The 21,328-nt window shown below is 41.5% G+C and overlaps 1 protein-coding gene across 4 annotated transcripts in view; it reads right to left on the minus strand.

The window, feature by feature from the left end:
- Positions 1 to 250: 250 nt before the first annotated feature.
- ADAMTSL3 (ADAMTS like 3) overlaps positions 251 to 21,328 on the minus strand; it is a 363,119-nt gene continuing 342,041 nt past the window's right edge. For 3 of the 4 annotated variants that reach the window (XM_043921943.1, XM_043921940.1, XM_043921941.1), the window contains 3 exons: positions 18,873 to 18,973; positions 3,248 to 3,462; positions 251 to 2,267 (listed from right to left, as the gene is read on the minus strand). In XM_043921943.1, the coding sequence (XP_043777878.1) occupies positions 2,161 to 2,267; positions 3,248 to 3,462; positions 18,873 to 18,973 (423 nt within the window). In that variant the 3' untranslated portion in view covers positions 251 to 2,160. Of the gene's footprint in view, positions 2,268 to 3,230; positions 3,463 to 18,872; positions 18,974 to 21,328 lie in introns of all 4 variants that reach the window. The other variant, XM_043921942.1, reaches the window with a different exon arrangement.

Raw genomic sequence — 21,328 nt, forward strand, 5'->3', positions numbered from 1 at the left:
TTCCTTCCCCCCTTGGCCTTCTCTCAGCTGTGATTCACAGGAAGTAAGTGTCCGGGGCAAGGGAGTGAGAGTGGACCTCTGCGTGTTCTGCTCTGAATCCTGTAACCCACACTCCCAAGTTCAGCCCAGAGCACTGAGCCCACCAGGGTCCAGCCCACCTGGACCCACAGAAATGCCGCCAAGGTGACATTACCCCAGGCCAACCAAAACCAGAACGCAAGTGAGTCGCCTGCATTTATGAGGATGCCACTGAATAATCAAAGTACATTTATTTTTGAATTACTAGTCAGAATCATGACAGAGAACTCTTATGTGATAGAAACAGTAGTAAAATACAGTACACAGCAATGTCATTTGAATGATATCAAAGACAAACGGTACAACAGCACATGAAATACAGCAACTTTAACTACAAAGATGAAGAAATTTAATAGGAAATTTTGTTACTAAGAAAAATATATGTCCCATATCTTTATTACATACTGTACAAAATAAAATATTGCACCTATAAGTCATATAAAAATATATACAAAGAGTATTGTACAAATGCTCTCTCTTTTAACTTAAAAACCTCCAGCAATCAAGTGTGATTGGTGATGAACAACTCAGGGGCTGGCATGTCCTCGTCACATCCCCACACCCACTCCCCACCGCCACACCCTCCAGTACAATAGCGCTCATCCAGGTGTCGGTGAGGCTGCAGTGACAAGAGCTGCGGTGCTCAGGATACGGCAGGGACTCAGCAAGCTTGCCCAGACACACCCAAAGCCAGAGCCCACTGTTCACTTACGTGTGGCCAGGGACTAGGGCCAGCACACCTGCCTCAGCAGACTCTGCTGCCACAGGCCACAGGCAGCTGTGACCCTGAAGAAAGACGGATGACCACTTATTTGGGGCTGGGTGCCAACTAATGCCGTAACTGGTAAGATGGAAGGAAAGAGCCCCCTAACCAAATCAGCTTTAGAACATATAACATTTACTCCAAACTTCATCTTCACTCTGACACCATCACTGACCCCAAACCCAAACCCAAACCAACTCTGACCTAACCCTAATCCATAAAGTCAACTGCAGCCTCAACCCCAACTTAGCTTCCATTCTCAACTAACCTAACCCTAAAATTAAAACCAACCCTAAACTTACCAAACCCCAACTCTAACCCTTCATCCTAACTGTACATTACAGCTCAACCCTAATTCACTTTGGATTCACTGAAAAATCAGTTCAAACTAAAACAGTTATTTACTATAAATGACTCTGGTCAGCTATCATGTTTCGTAGTTACATTACTTTCTTACAGTTTTTCCAAAATAAAAATCCTTAGGAATATTATTTTCTGCATAAATTAGGTCTTATAAGACTTTGATTTTCTGTTTGTGTGCAAGAGAATAGTGCTTAGAAAAGTCTCATTCACAGCTCTTAAAAGGATGCTTTGAATATACTTCAAAATCAGTAGACAAGGTGGACTTTCCCTCTCCTTTGAATTCTAAGATACCTCATTTGGTCACACATTTCCTTCCACAGTTGGGAAACGGCAGCCATGTTTACTCTGTGTTTCCTTCCACAGGTTCTCTTAAGAGCGAGGACAAGGCGCCATTCCCTCCAGGACCTCTGGGTCAGTCAGGGTTACAAACCTGTCCAGAGTGACTCTCTCACAGACGACATGTAACAATCCATAGAAATGCCATCAGAGTCAACATCTTAACGACTAGTGGCCAGAGCTTCTAAAACATAGATGCCTTATCAACCTGCTGCAACCCTAGAACTGAGAGAAGCCATCAGCTGCTGTGTTTCCCAAGTCTTCAGGATGTCCCACTCTGTGCTAGTCTACAAACAATAGGAAGAGGCAGCTAGTGACAGTGCACTGGTGACCTTGGGGGTCTCCCGAGGTCCCAAGGGCAATGGTGTGCCTGCTACTTATGGGATTTTATGTTAGTCCTGGAATATATCACTTAAAGGAGTTAGAATTAAAAACCAGTCAGGGGGACATGACAGCATCCAATGTTAACAGTGGTGATTTGCATTGACTTCAGTTTGATCGTAGAATCGAGAGACTTTTAGAGAAGTATTACACATGTTTTGGAACAAGCTACATGGGGGAAAAAGAGCTTTTACATTTTTGTTTTACCTTCACAGCAGCATAATGACCCCCGCAAAGTTTTATCCTTCTTGACACGACTGACAGCACCTTCGTTTGTAGTGGTCTAATGAACACAAATGAAGATGCTTTACAAACGTACAGTAGTGAGTTGTGTCTGTGCAGTCTCCTGAAAAAAATATATATATACATATCCATTTAACACGGAGCTCATTAGGAACCTAGTTTTATGAAAAGTAGAAACAGATCACACAGTGAAGCAAAGTAACTAGGCTTGGGTTAGAGTCATTGCTCTGCACTGGAGTCAGAAGCGCCCTGAGGGCTTCCCTGGTGGCTCAGTGGATAAGAATCTGCCTGACAGTGCAGGAGATATGGGTTCAATCCCTGGTCCGGGAAGAACCCACATGCCATGGGGTAACTAAGTCTGTGAACTACATGGGCCTATGCTCTACTGACTGGGAGTCGCAACTACTGAGCCCACATACCCTAGAGCTCATGCTCCGCAACAAGAGAAGATATTTCAATGAGAAGTCTGTGCACTGCAACTGGAGAGTAGGACCTGCTTGCCACAGCTACAGAGAAAAAGCCTGTGCATCAACGAAGACCCAGTACGGCCAAAAATAATAGATAAATAAATAACATTTAAAAAAGAGTGCCCTGGACCCACTTCTTAGCTGGGCCAGGTGGCTTCTTGCTGCCCTGTGGGGACTTCAGATCCCTCGGGCCACCTGCTCCTCTCACTAGCTTTGGGGGCGTCATGGACCCTGGGAAAGACTTACCAAAGCTATGGACATGCTTTCTAGAAAAATATGTACATGATTCCATTTCACATAGAACTTTAGGACACTGGAATGCCTGCCCAACCCCATCCGGGGAAGCCCTGGCAGAGGGGCTGAGACTCCAGGTAGGAGGAATTCTGTGGAGAGGTGATCGGTGTCTGCGAGAAGGCCACTGGTCACCACTCCCTCAACTGTTTTTTCTCTAAAGAACACCGAGCCACACCCACATCAAAGCATCTACTTCCCCAACATTCCAAGATCCCACACCTGTTCAGAATGACCCTATGGATGAGACCCTGAAGGTTGGCTCCCTGAGGTCAGGTTAGGACAAAGTTTGGGGGCGGCTGTGATACCTGCGAGGGGTACGTACTGTCACAGGAAGGCCCCAGGCAATGCTGCCAGGAAGCGGGTTTCTTCCCTGGTGCACAGCGTGTCTTAGTCACCGGCTTGCAGCTCCCTGGGTGGACACAGTCAACTTTCCGAGACTGGAAGCCTCGGCCACAGGCTGTGGTGCAGGGCTTCCAAGGGCCTGCACGCCAACATGCGTCACAAGCTCCCAACAAGCAGTTCCTCTGAACGATGGGTCTGTGATGAAAAAAAACAAACAAAACAATGCAAAATGGGAGAAGTCTGGGATCAACTCTTTCACTGTACCGACTTTTCAATGTATGAAAGATCTGACAGTTAGGACCTTATTCACTGACTTGCACTGTTCCTGGCGGACTAAGTAAAGAGGTGGAGGAATCCGGACCTTAATGAAGGCAAGCAAAGCACATGTTTCCATGAGCCTTCGACACCCATTCAAGGCCTGCACCCCAAAAGGCCACTCTCCAGAGAGAACAAGATGGCAGAGGAATAGATGGGCACGGAGTACCTCTCCACGGATACATCAGGAACACACAAAAGTATTCAGACACAAAAGTGCCTGCAGAACACCAGCTGAGAGTGGACAGGAGTACCTGACAAGAGGAAAAGAATATATCAGTTCAGTTCAGTTGCTCAGTCGTGTCCGACTCTTTGCGACCCCAAGAATCACAGCACGCCATGCCTCCCTGTCTATCACAAACTCCCAGAGTTTACTCAAACTCATGTCCATCGAGTCGGTGATGCCATCCAGCCATCTAAAGAATATATAGAACCATGCAAAACTCAGTAGGATGAAGAAACTAAGGGAAAAAAACTGAAGTTTTAGTAAGACTGGACCTGCCCTTACCTGCCACTAGCGCATGCGGGAAATGAAGCAGGAGGCAGGGGTCCCATCCCCACACTGGGGCAACTGTCTGAGTCAGAGGAGAAACGTTTAAGGTTGAGAGTGAAACAGCTGATCTGTGGCAGCCTAAATGGAATGAGAATCAGACAGTCCTTGCCACAGCCATACACACCCTGGACAGGGATGCAGGTCCCCTAGAAGGTGCAGCAGCTCGGAGCTGGAGTTTAGGGATTGTGGAGCAATCCCAGATCGAGGGCTGCTGTTGACTGCGGAGAGATGGAGTGAGGGGAGGTGAGGGAGGAGATTGTGGTGGGAAATGCCTGTGGAGGAAAGCCAGGCAGCCATGGAAGCAAGGCGATACTGCTGAGTCACGCGTAGAGGATGGAGCCACCACCATAGCCTCTCTATCCCCACACGCCAGCATCAGCAGCAGAATAATAGAGAGGCTGGCCTGTCAAATGCCTAACACACTGAACTACAGTGTAGGACCCCAGCCAGGGTGCCCCTTTAAGTGTCTGATGTGCCAGTCTACACTGTAGGAGCCCAGCCAGGGTGCCCCTTTAAGTGTCTGATGTGCCCATCTACACAGTAGGACCCCAGCCAGGGGGGCCCCTCTGTGTGCCTGACATGCTGAACAACGGAGAAGGACTCCAGGCAAGGGAGCCATCTAAGTGCCTGAACCAGTGGAGCCACGGAGAAGACTGGCCAAAGAGGCCTTCTGATTGCCAGCTACAACAGGCTTGAAGAAAGACTCTGAGAGGGCCATAACTCCTGTGGAAGAGTCCATGCCCCTGCACACCTGGCACCACCAGGGTCCCCACAAGCCAAGCTGCTGCGCCTCCTTCATGCTCAGCTCTCACTGGCACAGAGCTGCCACAGGCAGAAAAAGTCGTGTGTCTGTGCACACAGGGTCGCTTTGCTTGTGTCCGACTCTTTGCGACTCTGTAGACTGTGGCCTGCCAGGCTTCTCTGTCAGGGAGGGGTGTTCTCCAGGCAAGAATACTAGAGCGTATTGGCCAATACTGGTTGCAATACCCTTCTAGAGCACTATATTTTCTGCTGCCTTAGCCACCAATTCCCCTGAGTACCTGGTGCTGCCAGAACGCCTGCGACCCAAGTAGCTGCACCACCTCCACACCTGGCCCTCACTGGGGCAGACCCAAGTCCTCCAGGGCAACCTCAGGAGCAAACCCCAGTGGAAGACCCACATGCAGAGGTTGAAATAAAACCACAATTGAAACCCAGGGGCAGTGTGGCTAAGGAAGAAGACCCAAAACCTTCCCACCAGCTGTACAAGCTGCAGATTAAATTCACACAATCAATTAGGCAGATTCTGTGTCTATGGAATATATAAAAGGTCATTGAGAGCTCCCACAGAAGAAAATGCACTAGTTCTGATAGCTGTGGACATTGGAGGCAAGAACACACAGTAGAAGGACCAGATTAGAATCTGAGCTGCCCCCATAGCAGGCCCAGAGATCAGCACAGTGTTGGAAGACATCCTAGGGAGGTGAGGTGGACTGTGACTCCCAGCGAGGGAAAGGACTCTGATAGCAGGGACTCAAGAAAAACTCATGTTTTGACTTGTTCTGTCAATTCTTTTGGATTTTTTTCTTTTATTTTCCTCCCCGCCCCCCCCATTGTAGTTGTCGGTTTTATTGGCACTATGAAATCTAATAAGCTTTTGAGGGTTTTTTTTCCCTCAGTCACATTTTTTATTGTTGTTATAAACCTCTGCCTCTACGTTGGGCTTTTGCAGTTCCGTGGAGCTTTGCTTTTTTTTTTTTTTTGACTCTTTTCTCTCTTTTTTTTTTTTAATTTTTTAAACCTATTATTATTTTTTCTACATTTATTCCTTTGTTTGCTTTTCCTACTGTTCTTTGCCCCTTGCAGTTAATCTTTAATGTATATAAATCTTCTACATCTACCTCTATTTAACTTTGCATATCTATTCTTTCTTTCTTTTCTTTCTTTCCTTTCCTCTCAACATTTTGTTAGTTTTATTTTCATTGCTTTATTCTCCAATTGGCACCTTGCTTTAGTTTAGTTTTCCAGTTTGTGCTTTAGTGAGTTTTGTTCTTAATTGGTAGATATAATTTTTGGTTTCCTTTGTTTGCAGGATCAATTTATTGTACCTTATTTTTGTTGGACGGTTTTGATTTTGGTCATGGGTGTATATGTATATGTGTATATTCCATTATTTTAATTATTATTTGCCTGATTTTGTAACTGCAGTTTGTCTGGGATACATCTTTGGTTTCTCATTTTTGGATATTTGTTTTAATTTCACTTAATGCTGTAATAAACCACTTGCAGAATCTTCATTCCTGACCAGAGATCAAGCCCTGAGCCTTTAGAGTGGAAGCACTGACTCCAAGACCCTAGACTACCAGAGAACTAACTCTAGGGAGTATCAAATAGTGAGAACTCACACAAAGGAAACCACTTGAATACCAAACCTGGCATCACCCAACCACCAGATGAGGTTCTTCACCTCATCTAAACAACGAACAAAAGTACAAACCCAGTCATGCAGACAGGATTACCACCTCACTCAGCCTTGCCAATCAGAGGAAAAACAAATAAACAAACAAACAAAAAAAAAAACTCAGCACAAATCTCACCCTATACGAAGCTTACACAAACCACTGAACCAACCTTAGGAGGGAAGAGACCAAAAGGAAGAAACAATTCAACCTTGAAGCCTGGGAAAAGGAGGCCTCAAACATAATAAGTTAAAAAAATAATGAAAAGGCAGAGAAATACTACACAAATGAAGGAACAAACTAGAAACACGGAAGTCTAAATAAATGAAGATGAAACAGGCAAACGACCTGGAAAATAATTCAAAACAATGATAGTAAAGATGATCAAAAACTTTGAAAACAGAATGGAGAAAATGCAAGAATCAATTAACAAAGATCTAGAAGAATTAAAGAATAAACATACAAACAACACAATTACTGAAATTAAAAGTACTCTAGAAGGAATCAATAGATTCCTGAAGCAGAAGAATGAATCAGTGAGCTGGAAGATAAAATGGTGGAAATAACTTCTGAAGAGCAGAGTAAAGTAAAAAGAATGAAAAGAACTGAGGATAGTCTCAGAGACTTCTGGGACAATAAAAAATGCACCAACATTCAAAGTATAGGGGCCCCAGAAGAAGAAGAGAAAAAGAAAGGGTATAAGAAAGTTTTTGAAGAGATGATAGTTGAAAATATCCCCCAAATGGAAAAGGAAATAGTCAATCATGTCTAAGAGGCATAAGAGTCCCATACAGGATAAACCCAAGGAGAAACACACCTAGACACATACTAATCAAACTAACAAAGACTAAACACAAAGAAAGAATATTAAAAGCAGCAAGGGAGAAGCAACAAGTAACATACAAGGGAAACCCCATACACTTAACAGCTGATCTTTCAGCAGAACTTCTGCAGGCCAGAAGGGAATGGCAGGATATATTTAAAGTACTGAAAGGAAAAAATCTACAGCCAAGATTACTGTACCCGACAAGGATCTCATTCAAAATTAATGGAGAAATAAAATGCTTATCAGACAAGCAAAAGTTAGGAGAATTCAGTACCACCAAACCAGCTTTACAACAAATGTTAAAGGGACTTATATAGTCAAGAAATACAAGAGAAGAAAAAAGATCTACAAAATCAACCCCAAACAATTAAGAAAATGGCAATGGGAACATATATATCAATAATTACTTTAAAAGTAAACAGATTAAATGCTCCAACCAAAAGACACAGACTGCTGAATGGATATAAAAACAAGACTCACATATATGCTGTCTACAAGAAACTTCAGACCTAAAGACACATATAGACTGAGAGTGAGAGGATGGAAAAATATATTCTATGCAAATGGCAAGCACAAGAAAGCTGGAGTAGCAATCCTCATATCGGACAAAATAGACCTTAAAGATTACAAGAGATAAGGAAGGAAACTACATAATGATCAAGGGATCAATCCAAGAGGAAGACGTAACAATTGTAAATATCTATGCACCCAACACAGGACACCTCAGTACATAAGACAAACACTAACAGACATAAAAGGAGAAATTGACAGTAACATAATAATAGTAGGAAACTTTAACACCCCATTCACACCAAAGGATAGATCATCAAAACAGAAAATTAATAAGGAAACACAAGTCTTAAATGATACATTAGATGAGATGGATCTCATTGATATATTCAGACATTCTATCCAAATGCAGAAGGATACACCTTCCTCTCAAGTGCACATGGAATATTCTCCAGGATAGACCACATTTTGGGTCACAAATCAAACCTCAGTAAATTTAAGAAAACTGAAATTGTATCAAGCATCTTCTCCAACCACAACGCTATGAGATTAGATATAAATTACAAGGAAAAATTTGTAAGAAACACAAACACATAGAGATTAAACAACATGTTTCTAAACAACCAACAGGTTACTGAAGAAATCAAAAGGGAAATAAAAAAATTTCTAGAAACAAATGACAATGAAAACATGACAACTTAAAACCTATGGGATACAGCAAAAGTAGTTCTAAGAGGAAAGTTTATAGCAATACAACCCTACCTCAAGAAATAAGAAAAACATCGAATAGACAACCTAACTTTACACCGAAAATGACTGGAAAAAGAAGAACAAAAAAAACCCCAAAATTAGTAGAAGGAAAGAAATTATAAAGATCTGAGCAGAAATAAATGAAAAAGAAATGAAAGAAACAATAGTAAAGATAAAATTGACAAGCCTTTAGCCAGATTCATCAAGAAAAAAGGGAGAAGAATCAAACCAACAAAACGAGAAATGAAAAAGGAGAGGCCACAAAAGATAATGCAAAAATACAAAGGATTATAAGAGACTATTATGAACAACTATATGGCAATAAAATTGATAACTTGGAAGAAACAGATTCTTAGAAAAGTTCAATCTTCCAAGACTGAACCAGGAAGAAACAGAAATTATGAACAACCCAATTACAAGCACTGAAATTGAAGCTGTGATCAAAAACCTCCCAAAAAACAAAAAGCCCAGGACCAGATAGCTTCACTGGAGAATTCTATCAAACATTTAGAGGAGAGCTAATGCCTATCCTTCTGAAACTCTTTCAAAAAATTGCAGAGGAAGGAATATTTCCAAACTCTTTCTACGAGGCCACCATCACCCTGATACCAAAACCAGACAAAGACAACAGAAAAAAGAAAACTACAGGCCAATATCACTGATGATCATAGATGTAAAAATCCTCAACAAATTTTAGCAAACAGAATTCAGTAACACATCAAAAAGGTCATACACCATGATCAAGTTAGTTTTATTCCAGTAATGCAAGGATTCTTCAATATAAGCAGATCAATCAGTGTGATACACCATGTTACAGATTGAAAGATAAAAACCATATCATCTCAATAGATGCAGAAAAAGCCTTTGACGAAATTCAGCACGGATTTATGACTAAAACTCTTCAAAAAATGGGCATAGAAGAAACTTACCTCAACATAGTAAAGGCCATATATGATAAGCCTACAACAAACATTATTCACAATGGTGAAAAACTGAAAGCATTCCCCCTAACATCAGGAGCAAGACAAGGGTGTCCATTTTCATCACTATTATTCAACATAGTTCTGGAAGTCCTAGCTACAGAAATCAGAGAAGAAAAAGAAACAAAAGGAATCCAGATTGGAAAAGAAGAAGTAAAGCTCTCACTGTTTGCAGATGATATGATACTGTACATAGAAACCCTAGAGATAGTATCAGAAAATTACCAGAGCTAATCAATGAATTTAACAAAGTTGCAGGATAAAAAATCAATACACAGAAATCACTTGCATTTCTACATACTAACAATGAAGAATCAGAAAGAGAAATAAAGGAATCAATCCCATTCACCATTGCAACAAAAACAATAAAAATATCTATGAATAAACTTACCTAAGGAGACAAAAGAACTATACACAGGAAATTATAAGACACCAATGAAAGAAATCAAAGATGACATAAACAGATGGAGAGATATTCCATGTTCCTAGGTAGGAAGAATCAATATTGTGAAAATGCCAAATACTATACTGCCAAATACAATCTACAGATTCAATGTGATCCCTATCAAATTACCAATGGCAATTTTCACAGAACCAGAACAAAAAATTTCACAGTTCATATGGAAACACTTTTCATTTGGAAATAGCCAAAGCAGTCTTGAGAAAGAAGAATGGAGCTGGAGGAATCAACCTTTCTGACTTCAGACTATACTACAAAGCTACAGTCATCAAGACAGTATGGTACCAGCACAAAAACAGAATTATAGACCAATGGAACAAGATAGAAAGCCCAGAAATAAACCCATGCACCTATGGGTACCTTATTTTTGACAAAGGAGGCAAGAATATACAATGGGGCAAAGACAGCCTCTTCAATAAATGGTGCTGGGATAACTGGACAGCTACACGTAAAAGAATGAAATTAGAACAATTCCTAACACCATACACAAAGATAAACTCAAAACGGATTAAATACTTAAATGTAAGACCAGAAACTATAAAATTCTTAGAAGGAAACATAGGCAGAACACTCGATGATATAAATCAAAGCAACATCCTCTGTGACCCACCTCCTAGAGTAACATAAATAAAAACAAAAGTAAACAAGTGGAACCTGATTAAACTTAAAAGCTTTTGCACAGCAAAGGAAACTATAAGCAAGGTGAAAAGGAAACCCTCAGAATGGGAGAATATAATAGCAAATGAAACAACTGACAAAGGATTAATTTCCAAAATATACAAGCAGCTCATATACTCAATGCCAGAAAAACAAACAACCCAAACAAAAAGTGGGGGAAAGACCTAAACAAGACATTTCTCCAAAGAAGACATACAGATGGCTAACAAACACATGAAAAGATACTCAACATCGCTCATTATTAGAGAAATGCAAATCAAAACTACAATGAGATATCACTTGTAACCAGTCAGAATGGCCATTATCAAAAAGTCTGCAAACAATAAATGCTGAAGAGGGTGTGGAGAAAAGGGAACCCTCTTGCACTGTTGGTGGGAATGTAAATTGATAGAGCCACTATGAAAGACAGTATGGAGATTCCTTTAAAAACTAGGAATAAAACCACCATATGACCCAGCAATCCTACTTCTAGGCATATACCCTGAGGAAATCAAAATTGAAAAAGACACATGTATCCCATTGTTCATTGCAGCACTATTTACAATAGCTAGAACACGGAAGCAACCTAGATGTTCATCAACAGAAGAATGGATAAAGAAGTTGTGGTACATATACACAATGGAATATTACTCAGGCATAAGAGGAATGCATTTAAATCAGTTCTGATGAGGTGGATGAATCTAGAACCTATTATACAGAGTGAAGTAAGTCAGAAAGAGAAGGATAAATATCATATTCTAACACATATATATGGAATCTAGAAAAATGGTACTGAAGAATTTATTTACAGGGCAGCAATGGAGAAACAAACATAGAGAATAGACTTATGGACATGGGGAGAGGGGAGGAGAGGATGAGATGTATGGAAAGAGTAACATGGAAACTTACATTACCATATGTAAAATAGATAGCCAAGAGGAATTTTCCGTATGGCTCAGGAAATTCAAAGAGGGGCTCTGTATCAATCTAGAGGGATGGGATAGGGCAGGACATGGGAGGGAGGTTCAAAAGGGAGGGGATATATGTATACCTATGGCTGATTCATGTTGAGGTTTGACAGAAAATAACAAAATTCTGTAAAGCAATTATCCTTCAATAAAAATATAAATTTGAAAAAATGACTTGGGGAAAAAAAAGACCACTCTCCTGAGGAGTTGGAACAGTCTGTTCAGGTGAGGAGGAGGACACTGATACATTTGTTAACAAGCTACGTTGTGTCTGTATAAGCACTTGAAATATATTCCGGTATGAGTATGAACTTGTGAGTGAGCCATCGTGTCCATTACGGGAAGGGCCTGAGCTTACACTGAGGACACACTATCACTTGGACACCGGACCAACCCACTTCTTAGCTGGGCCAGGCGGCTTCTTGCTGCCCTCGGTGAATGTCACAGTCTGGCAGGCCACCTGCTCCGCTTGTGCTGACAGCAGCACTAGCTCTGTGGGCATCATGGACCCCAGGGAACACTTATCAAAGCTATGGATCTGCTCTCGAGAAGAAGACATATGTGATTCCATTTTGGTAGTGAGACCTTTTGGGAAGAAGGATCTGCCTCTAGTTGCCTCACCCTTTAAAGCAGATCAGAAAGTTAATGAACCTCTGCTTTTGTTGTTGTTGTCAGAAAGGGTCCACTGTGTGTGTATATTTATGTGTATAACCATGCACCCGAGAACTTTCCAAATACTTTTCCACTGACTTATTTATTCCTCACAACTATCCTACATAGTAGGTACTTAATTTTTTTTAATGAAGTATCAGTGACTTGCAATATTATGTCAGTTTCAGATGTACAACAAGGGCTTCCCTGGTGACTCATATAGTAAAGAATCTGCCTGCAAAGCAGGAGACCCGGGTTTGAGCCCTGGGTTGGGAAGATCCCCTGGGGAAGGGAATGGCAACTCACTCCAGTATTCTTGCCTGGAGAATCCCAGGGACAGAGGAGTCTGGTGGGCTACAGTCCATGGGGTTGCAGAGTCGGACACAGCTGAGTGAGTAAGCACGGCACAGCACAGCATATTCCCTGTGCTGTATATCACACCCTTGTATCTTGTTTATTTTATACCTAGTAGTTGACACCTCTTACATCTCCTACCCCTATCTTGTCCTTCCTTCACCCCTTTCCCCATTTGGTAACCACTAGCTTGTTTCTGTGTCTATGAGACTGTTTCTGTTTTAGACATACATGTGTTTCATTTCTTAGATTCCACATACAAGTGATATCATATGGTATTTCTCTTTCTCTGTCTGATGACTTGCTTTACTAAGCATATGTACATTCCAGGTCTATCCAAGATGTTGCAAATGGCAAAATTTCATTGTTTATGGTAGAGTACCATTTCATTGTATGCCATTCATATACACACACAAACACACACCACAACTTCTCTTTACTCATTCATTTGTTGATGGCTACTTAGGTTGTTTCCACGTCCTGGCTATTACAAATAATGCTGCTATGAAAATTGGGGTGCATATATTTTTTCTTTAAATTTTGAACTTTTTATTGGAGCATAGCCGATTAACAATGTTGTGATGGTTTCAGGTGGACAGCAAAGGGACTCAGCCATACATACACATATATCCATTCTCCCCCAACTCCTCTCCAATCCAGGCTGCCACATAACACTGAGCAGAGTTCCCTGTGTGGTACAGTAGCACATCATCTTTTTGAATTAGTGTTTTCATTTTCTTCGGGTTTATACTCAGCACTGGAATTGCTAGATCATCTGGCAGTTCTTTTTAAGGACTCTCCATGTTGTTTTCCATAGTGGCTGCACTCATTTACATCCCCACTAATAGTGTACGAGGGCTCCTTTTCTCTCATCCTCACCAACATTTATTATTTGGTGTCTTTTTGACAATAGACCTTCTGATAGGTGCAAGGTGATGTCTAATTGTGGGTTTGATATACATTTCTCTGATGATTAGTGATGTTCAGCATCTTTTCATGTGCCTGTTGAATGCCCTCTGATTACTGAAAAGATAATTACCCTGGAGGGTGAGCCACCTCAGAGGACCCATTTTGGGGTATCTGTTGTTCTCTAGGGCAGAGCTCCTGGAACTAACATATTTGTATCACATGAGAATATCTCCCCATCCCCAAAGATGACTGGAAGAGGGCCCTAACCTGAGCTAGTTGTCACTGTCTTTCTCCCAGGAGTTTGGAAGTTGCTGGAACAACTTGAAGGCTGGAGTAGCAGTATGGAGTGGCCATACTCTGCCACAAGGGCCAGGGAAGTAGAAAAAACAACATTCTGCAGAGATGAGAAGAGAAATGACACTAATGACTTCTCATTTCGTGGTGATAGTCCCTCCTGAGGTTTCACAGCATCATCCCTTTGGATTGGAATGTTTTTGTGTTCCTATAAAAGCCTTCTTATCCAAACACATAATCTATAAGGAGTGAGAAACACCACTGGGAATGTGATAAGATGGAGAAAATTCTGATAACCTGAACTTCTCAAAGAGAGTGTGTGTGCCTGCTAAGTTGCAAGAGTACTATACATAGTTGGAAGCAATACTTTGATTAGCAAGTAGGGGGAAGACTCCATCAAAGGGTTTACTTAAGCAATATTGTCACATCAAACTGATTATAAGATTTATAAGAGGAAGAGGGATGAGGGTTTCCTGTTAAATGGAGGGTTTTTGTTTTCCCCTTATGGGGCCAAAACTTGGGTTCCTTTAGACAACAGGACAGAGATAGAGTACTCTTCAGCCATCCCTTATGTAGAGATCAATGTTTCTACTAAAAAGAGTTGAACCAACATTCCAAGAATATTCAGAGGATACATTTTAAAAGATACCAAATTGTTGTATCTAAGAATGGCTGTCCTATCTTAAGAACTCTCCCACTATCTTTGTATAAATCATTCCAAGTTGACTTTTGTTTCCAGCCCACAGGACCTTAGTTAATACAGCTACCTTTTCTGCTTCAATAGAAGACAGAGTCAGTGGGAAGTTAGAAGAAACTATTCAGCTTCCTAAATACACAAGATGATACAGGAACATTGAGCTGGACACCAGTGAAGATGCTGAAATCCAAGAGGCTGGCCACTTGAGAACCCAGTAAAAGAATGCAAGATTGCTCCAGCAGAGAGCATTGCTTCCTCATGGCCATGGATGGGACTGCAGATGGTGATGCCTGAGCTGGGGGGTTCACAGTCTGTGTCCCAACACTGAGGACACAAGTGGAGCTCATATGTTTTTCTATGTAAAACATGAAAGCAGAAACGGCAGCAGAAATCACAAAGTAACCCTGTTTCTAGTCTTTCTCAATTTCTCATTCCTCTTCAGTCCAGCTCTGCTCCTGCCTCAAATAACCCCTTTCATCATCAGCCAGATGGCACTATTGATTCTGTAGGGCAATAGATTTCAAGTCTGCCTTATTATCAGAAGTATGTGGGCAGCTTAAAAAAGATGTAGATTCAGAAAGAATTTTTTAAAAAAAGACAAAAGAGATATAGATTGCCAGCTTCCATTCCCTTCCAAAGATTCTAATTCATTAAGTCCCAAATTCTAATTCATTAAGTACCAATTGAGAGCCCAAGAATCATTAAAGAAACTTCCCAGGGAATTCTGACTTGTGGCTGAGGTTAAGAATTTCTGCTCTGGGGAACTGTCTCGGTCCTCAAGCATTTCCTCAGATCCTCATGTTGTCTTCTCACCTCTATGTGGGCTAGTTCTACCCTGATAATTCTCACTCCCTTTAAAACTCTTTCCACAATGGAAGCCACACCTCTCAAACTCTTCCCAGGGTCAATAAAAGAGGCTAGCAGACACCCCGCTCACCACTGATTCTCTACCCATGGCCACGAATAATGTTCAGTTCAGTTCAGTTGCTCAGTCGTGTCAGACTCTCTGTGACCCCATGAATCGCAGCACGCCAGGCCTCCCTGTCGATCACCAACTCCTGGAGTTTACTCAAACTCATGTCCATCGAGTCATGGACATGAGATACCCAGACAGACAGAAGACAATCTACAGAATGGGAGAAAATATTTGCAAGTGACACAACCAATAAGGGCTTAATTTCCAAGATGTACAAAGAGCTCATACAACTCAACAACAACAATAAAAACCCTATCCAAAAATAGGAAGAAGACCTAAATAGACATTTCTCCAAATAAAGAAATACAGATGGCCAATAAACACAGGAAAAGGTACTCAACATCCCTAATTACTAGAGAAATGCAAATCAAAATTACAGTGAGGAACTACCTCATACCAGTCAGAATGATCATTAAAGAGTCTACAAATAAATGCTAGAGAGGGTGTGGAGAAAAGGGAACCCTCCTACCCTGCTAGTGGGAATGTACACAGGTGCAGCCACTGTGGAAAACAGTACGGAGGTTCCTCAGAAAACTAACAAGAGTTACCATATGATCCAGCAATCCCACTCCGGGATGTATAATAGACAAACAAAATCAAAAGGATACATGCATCCTGATGTTCATAGCATCACTATTCACACAACCAGACATGGAAATGACCTAAGTGTCCATTGACAGAGGAATGGATGAGGATGTAGTACATATATACAATGGAATAGTACTCAGCCACAAAAAAGGATGGAATAATGCCATCTGCAGTGACATGGATGCAACTAGACATTATCATACTAAGTGAGATGTCAGAAAAAAAAGACAAATACCACATGATATCACTTATGAGTGGGATCTAAACAATGACACAAATGAACCTACATATGAAACAGAAACAGAATTAGTGACAGAACAGACTGGTGTTTGCCAAAGGAGAGGAGGTTGGGGGAGGGACTGGGAGGCTGGTGTTAGCAGACGTAAGCTTTTATATATAGCATGGATAAACAAATTCCTAATGTGTAGCACAGAGAACTACATTCAATATCCTATGATAAACTATAATGGAGAAGAATTTTTAAAAAGAATGTGTATATATGTATAATTAAATCACTTGGCTGTAGAGCAGAAATTAACACACACTTGCATCAGTCAACTACACTTCAATTAAAAAACAACTTCCCAACCACAATTTGACATGGACAGTAATATCCCATTGTGAAGATTAGGAGCTCAGAAAGTTCAAAGTTACACCAAGAAGAGAGTGGCAGAACTCCAGATTCCATTGGTGGCCCTCTCGGCTCTCTCCTCACTTTCTCTGGCTGGAGCATGTTCCCCTAGGGTGGTGGAGCCGCCAGATGGAAGGCATCTGGATCTCAGAGTGACCTCAGGGAGCAGAGCTCTTCTACCCTCTAAACCATCTACCAGTTCAGACTTTTATGTCAGACAGAAGCATTCTTCTTGTGTAAGCCCCTCAACAAGATAAAAGTTTACTTTATTCTCTGTCAACCCACTGTCCCAACATCCTAATCAAACAGTTCCTAAACAGAGGAATAAATTTAGAATAATTGAAAACACTAGGATCCAGATTTAATCTGTAAATTAAAGAGAACTGACGAATTTGGAAAACTCAGCAGTGGCCATGGGACTGGAAAAGGTCAGTTTTCATTGCAATCCAAAAGAAGGGCAATGCCAAAGAATGTTTAAACTATTGTACAATTGTGCTCATTTCACATGCTAGGAAGTTTATGCTCAAAATCCTTCAAGCTAGTCTTTAGTAGTCTGTGAACTGAGAACTTCCAGATGTACAGGTTTGGTTTCGAAAAGGCAGAGGAACCAGAGATTGAATTGCAAACATTCGCTGGATCATAGAGAAACCAAGGGAATTCCAGAAAAACTTAATACTTTTGCTTTCCTGGTAGCTCAGACAGTAAAGAATGTGCCTGCAATGCAAGAGACCCGGGTTTGATCCCTGAGTCAGGAAGATCCTCTGGAGAAGGGAATGACAGCCCACTCCAGTATTCGTGCCTGGAAAACCCCACAGGCAGAGAAGCCTGGCAAGCTACAGGCCATTGGGTCGCAAAGAGTCGCACATGACCGCGTGACTGACACTTCTTCTTTGCTTCATCGACTATGCTAAGCCTTTGATTGTGTGGATCACGTGGATCACAACGACCTGTGGAAAATTCCAAAAAGAGAAGGGAATACCAGACCACCTTACCTGTCTCCTGAGAAGCCTGTAAGTGAGTCAAGAAGTAGTAGAAAGAACATGAAACAACAGACTGGTTCCAAACTGGGAAAGGAGGACATCAAGGGTGTATATTGTCACCCTGCCTCCTTAACTTATACATAGAGTCCATCATCCAAAATGCCAGGCTGGATAAAGTACAAGCGGGGATCAACATTGCTGGGAGACATATCAACAACCTCAAATATGCAGAGGATACCACTCCGCTCTAATGGCAGAAACTGAAGAGGAACTGAAGAACCTCCTGATAAGGATGAGAGAGAGCAGAGTGAAAAAGCTGGCTTGAAACTCAATATTCAAAAGCCTAATAAGATCATGGTGTCCAGTCTCATCACTTCATGCCAAATAGAAGGGGAAAAGTGAAAGCAGTGACAAATTTTCTTTTCTCAGGCTCCCAAATCACTGTGGATGATGACTGCAGTCATGAAATTAAAGATGCTTGCTCCTTTGAAGGAAAGCTATGACAAACCTAGACAGCATATTAAGAAGTGGAAACATCACCTTGCCAACAAAGTCCGTACAGTCAAAGCTATAGTTTTTCTAGCAGTCACATACCAGTGTGAGAACTGGACTATAAAGAAAGCTGAGCACTGAAGAACTGATGATTTCAAATTATGATGCTTTTCAAGGGAAGACTCTTTCAAGTCCCTTGGATTGCAAGGAGATCAAACCAATTAACCAATTTCCTAAAGGAAATCAATTTCCTAAAGGAAATCAAGGTGATGAGATGGTCAGAAAGAATCACCGACTCAGTGGACATGAATTTGAGCAATCTTCGGGAGATCTGAAGGACAGGGCTTCCCTACAGACTGCATGCTGCAGTCCATGGGGTTGCAAAGAATCAGACACGCCTTAGTGATGGAACAGCAAGAGCATAACATACACCACTGAGGATGGCACCTTAAGAAATCATAATTGAACTGTGCATTATGAGAGGTAATGTATGGGAGGGATGATGCCATTTTCAGACATGATAGTGCTTATCTGAGGTGGGAGAGGTTGTGTGCTGCCCTAGGGTGGGGCCAGTACCTCTTTGTGTCATCACAGCCGGACTCAGAACTGTTGGGGTGCTGACAAATTATGTGATGCTGCTGCATCCTTACAATGCGACCCAGGCAACGTCCAGGACACTGAAACGAAAGCACAGTGCAGTATAAACAACCTTGTGAGAAACTTCCCTGCTGGTCTGCTGGTGAAGACTGTGTTCCCGACGCAGGGGGCACGGGTCCGATCCCTGCGTGGGGAACTAAGATCCCGCAGGCAGTGAAGCATGGCCAAAATAAATAAAGACTGATCTTAAAAAATTAAAAGAAAACCACCTTGTGAGCTCATCGTGCTGGGGTACCCAAACCATGTGCTGTGGCACTGTTGCCAGAGGCCAGCTACAGGGGGTTAGCTGGCCGAAGGAAAGTTGTTGTTCAGTTGCTCAACAGTTTCCGATTCTTTGTAACCCCATGAACTGCAGCAGGCCAGACTTCCCTGTACTTCACCATCTCCCGGAGTTTGCTCAAACTCTTGTCCATTGAGTTGGTGATGCCATCCAACCATCTCATCCTCTGTTGCCCCCTTCTCCTCCTGCCCTCAATCTTTTCAAGTATCAGTGTCTTTTCCAATGAATCGGCTCTCTCCATTAGTGGCCAATGTATTGGAGCTTCAGCTTCAGCATCGGTCCTTCCAGTGAATATTCAGAGAAGGTAGGGAGGAGGGAAGCCCAGCTGTAAGGATCAGATTGCCCTCCTTCAGAGCCAAACAGCTACCTAAGTTTCCTTTCATCCTCTTTTCCTCCTCAGAAACTGAGACCACCCCTGGGGAGAAGGAGTGAAAAGCACAGGGCCAATCCCTAATTGACCAGGTTAACATTCAGAAATCACTGTGCTTAAAAGCATATGCTACAGCCAAGTTTGTGCTTCCCTGCTTAGAGCAAAAATGGAGGCTTGTGTGTAGGGGTGAGCTGAATTACAGGAAGAAAATTAACATTCAGCTCTTAAATTTTTCTGTACTAATAACCCATATCAATTTTTTCTTGTCATTTGTTTTATGCTTGAAAAGGTCTTTCCCATCCTCGTAGTTCTATTCCAGTTTAATGACTACACTGAAGCACTTTAACCAAGGCAGAATTTATTCTGTTGTATGCTGTGAGTTTGGGCTCTCATTTTATTTATTCCTCTTAAATTAGTTGACCACTTTCTCTCTTATACAATTGCTTTTTTAAATTTTCCAACAACATTACTGAGATACAATTCACATAGCCTAAAAGTCACTGTTTAATGTATACAGTTTACAGTAAGTCCCCTACATGTGAAACTTCAAGTTGAGAGGTTTCAAAGATGCAAATGTGCTCCTGTATGTCAGCTATCGTAACTGTACTACTGTACTTTTTCAAGGTCCTGTAACGTAAGATGAAGAATGTTTTATTTTGTGTTTGCTTTTTATGTGTTATTTGTGTGAAAAGTATCATAAACCTATTACAGTGCAGTACTCTATAGCCAATTGTGTTTGTTGGGTACCAAGGCTAACCTTGTTGGACTTACAAACAGGCCTAGAAACAAGTTCCCTTTCATGTATATGATTTTTAAATATTTTCTCCCACTCTGTGGGCTGTCCACGTTCTTGATCACATCCCTTGTAGCAACAAAGCTTTAAATTTTCATGTAGTCCCATTTATCTATTTTTGTTGTTGTTGTAGCTTGTTTTCTGTATCATATCTGAGAACCATCTCCTAATCCAAAGCATGAAGATGTATGGCTACAGAGTTTCTTCCAAGGGCTTTATTGCTTTAGCTCTTAAATTTAGGTCTCTGAAAAATTTTGAGTTAATGCTTTTTTTTTTTTTTTTTTGAGTTAATGCTTTGTATACCTTATATGCTAGGAGCCTAAGTTCATTCTTTTGCATTTGCATATTCAGTTGTCCTTCACCAATGAGGAAGAAATTGTTCTTCCCTCATTGAATTGATATTGTCACTCTTGTAGAAGATCAATTGACATAGATATATGGATTTGTCTCTAGATTTCCAATTCAATTTCATCAATCTATGTGTCTATGCTATGTTAGCACCATGTCGTTGTTCAGACACTAAGTCACATCCGACTCTTTGCGATCCCATGGTCAGAGTGGACTGCAGCCTGCCAGACTCCTCTGTCCGTGAGATTTCCCAGGCAAGAACACTGGAGTGAGTAGATCCAGGGATCAAACCCGCGTCTCCTGCATTAGCAGGTGGGTTCTTTACTCCTGAGCCACCAAGGAAGCCCAAGTTAGTACTGCACTGTCTTGATTATTATTGTCTTGTAGTAAGTTTTGAAACTGACATGTCTGAGCCCTCTAACTTTGTTCTTTCTCTAGATTGCTTTGGCTATCCTGGATCCTTTATATTTCCATATGAATTTTAGGATCAGCTTGCCAATTTCTGCAAAGAAGCTGGGGTTTTGATAAGGACTGTGTTGAATCTGTAGATCAATTTACTGTCACGTGAATAATATTAAGTTTTT

The sequence above is a fragment of the Cervus elaphus genome, chromosome 13 (genome assembly GCF_910594005.1).
Source record: "Cervus elaphus chromosome 13, mCerEla1.1, whole genome shotgun sequence".
Classification (NCBI taxonomy): Eukaryota; Metazoa; Chordata; class Mammalia; order Artiodactyla; family Cervidae; genus Cervus; species Cervus elaphus.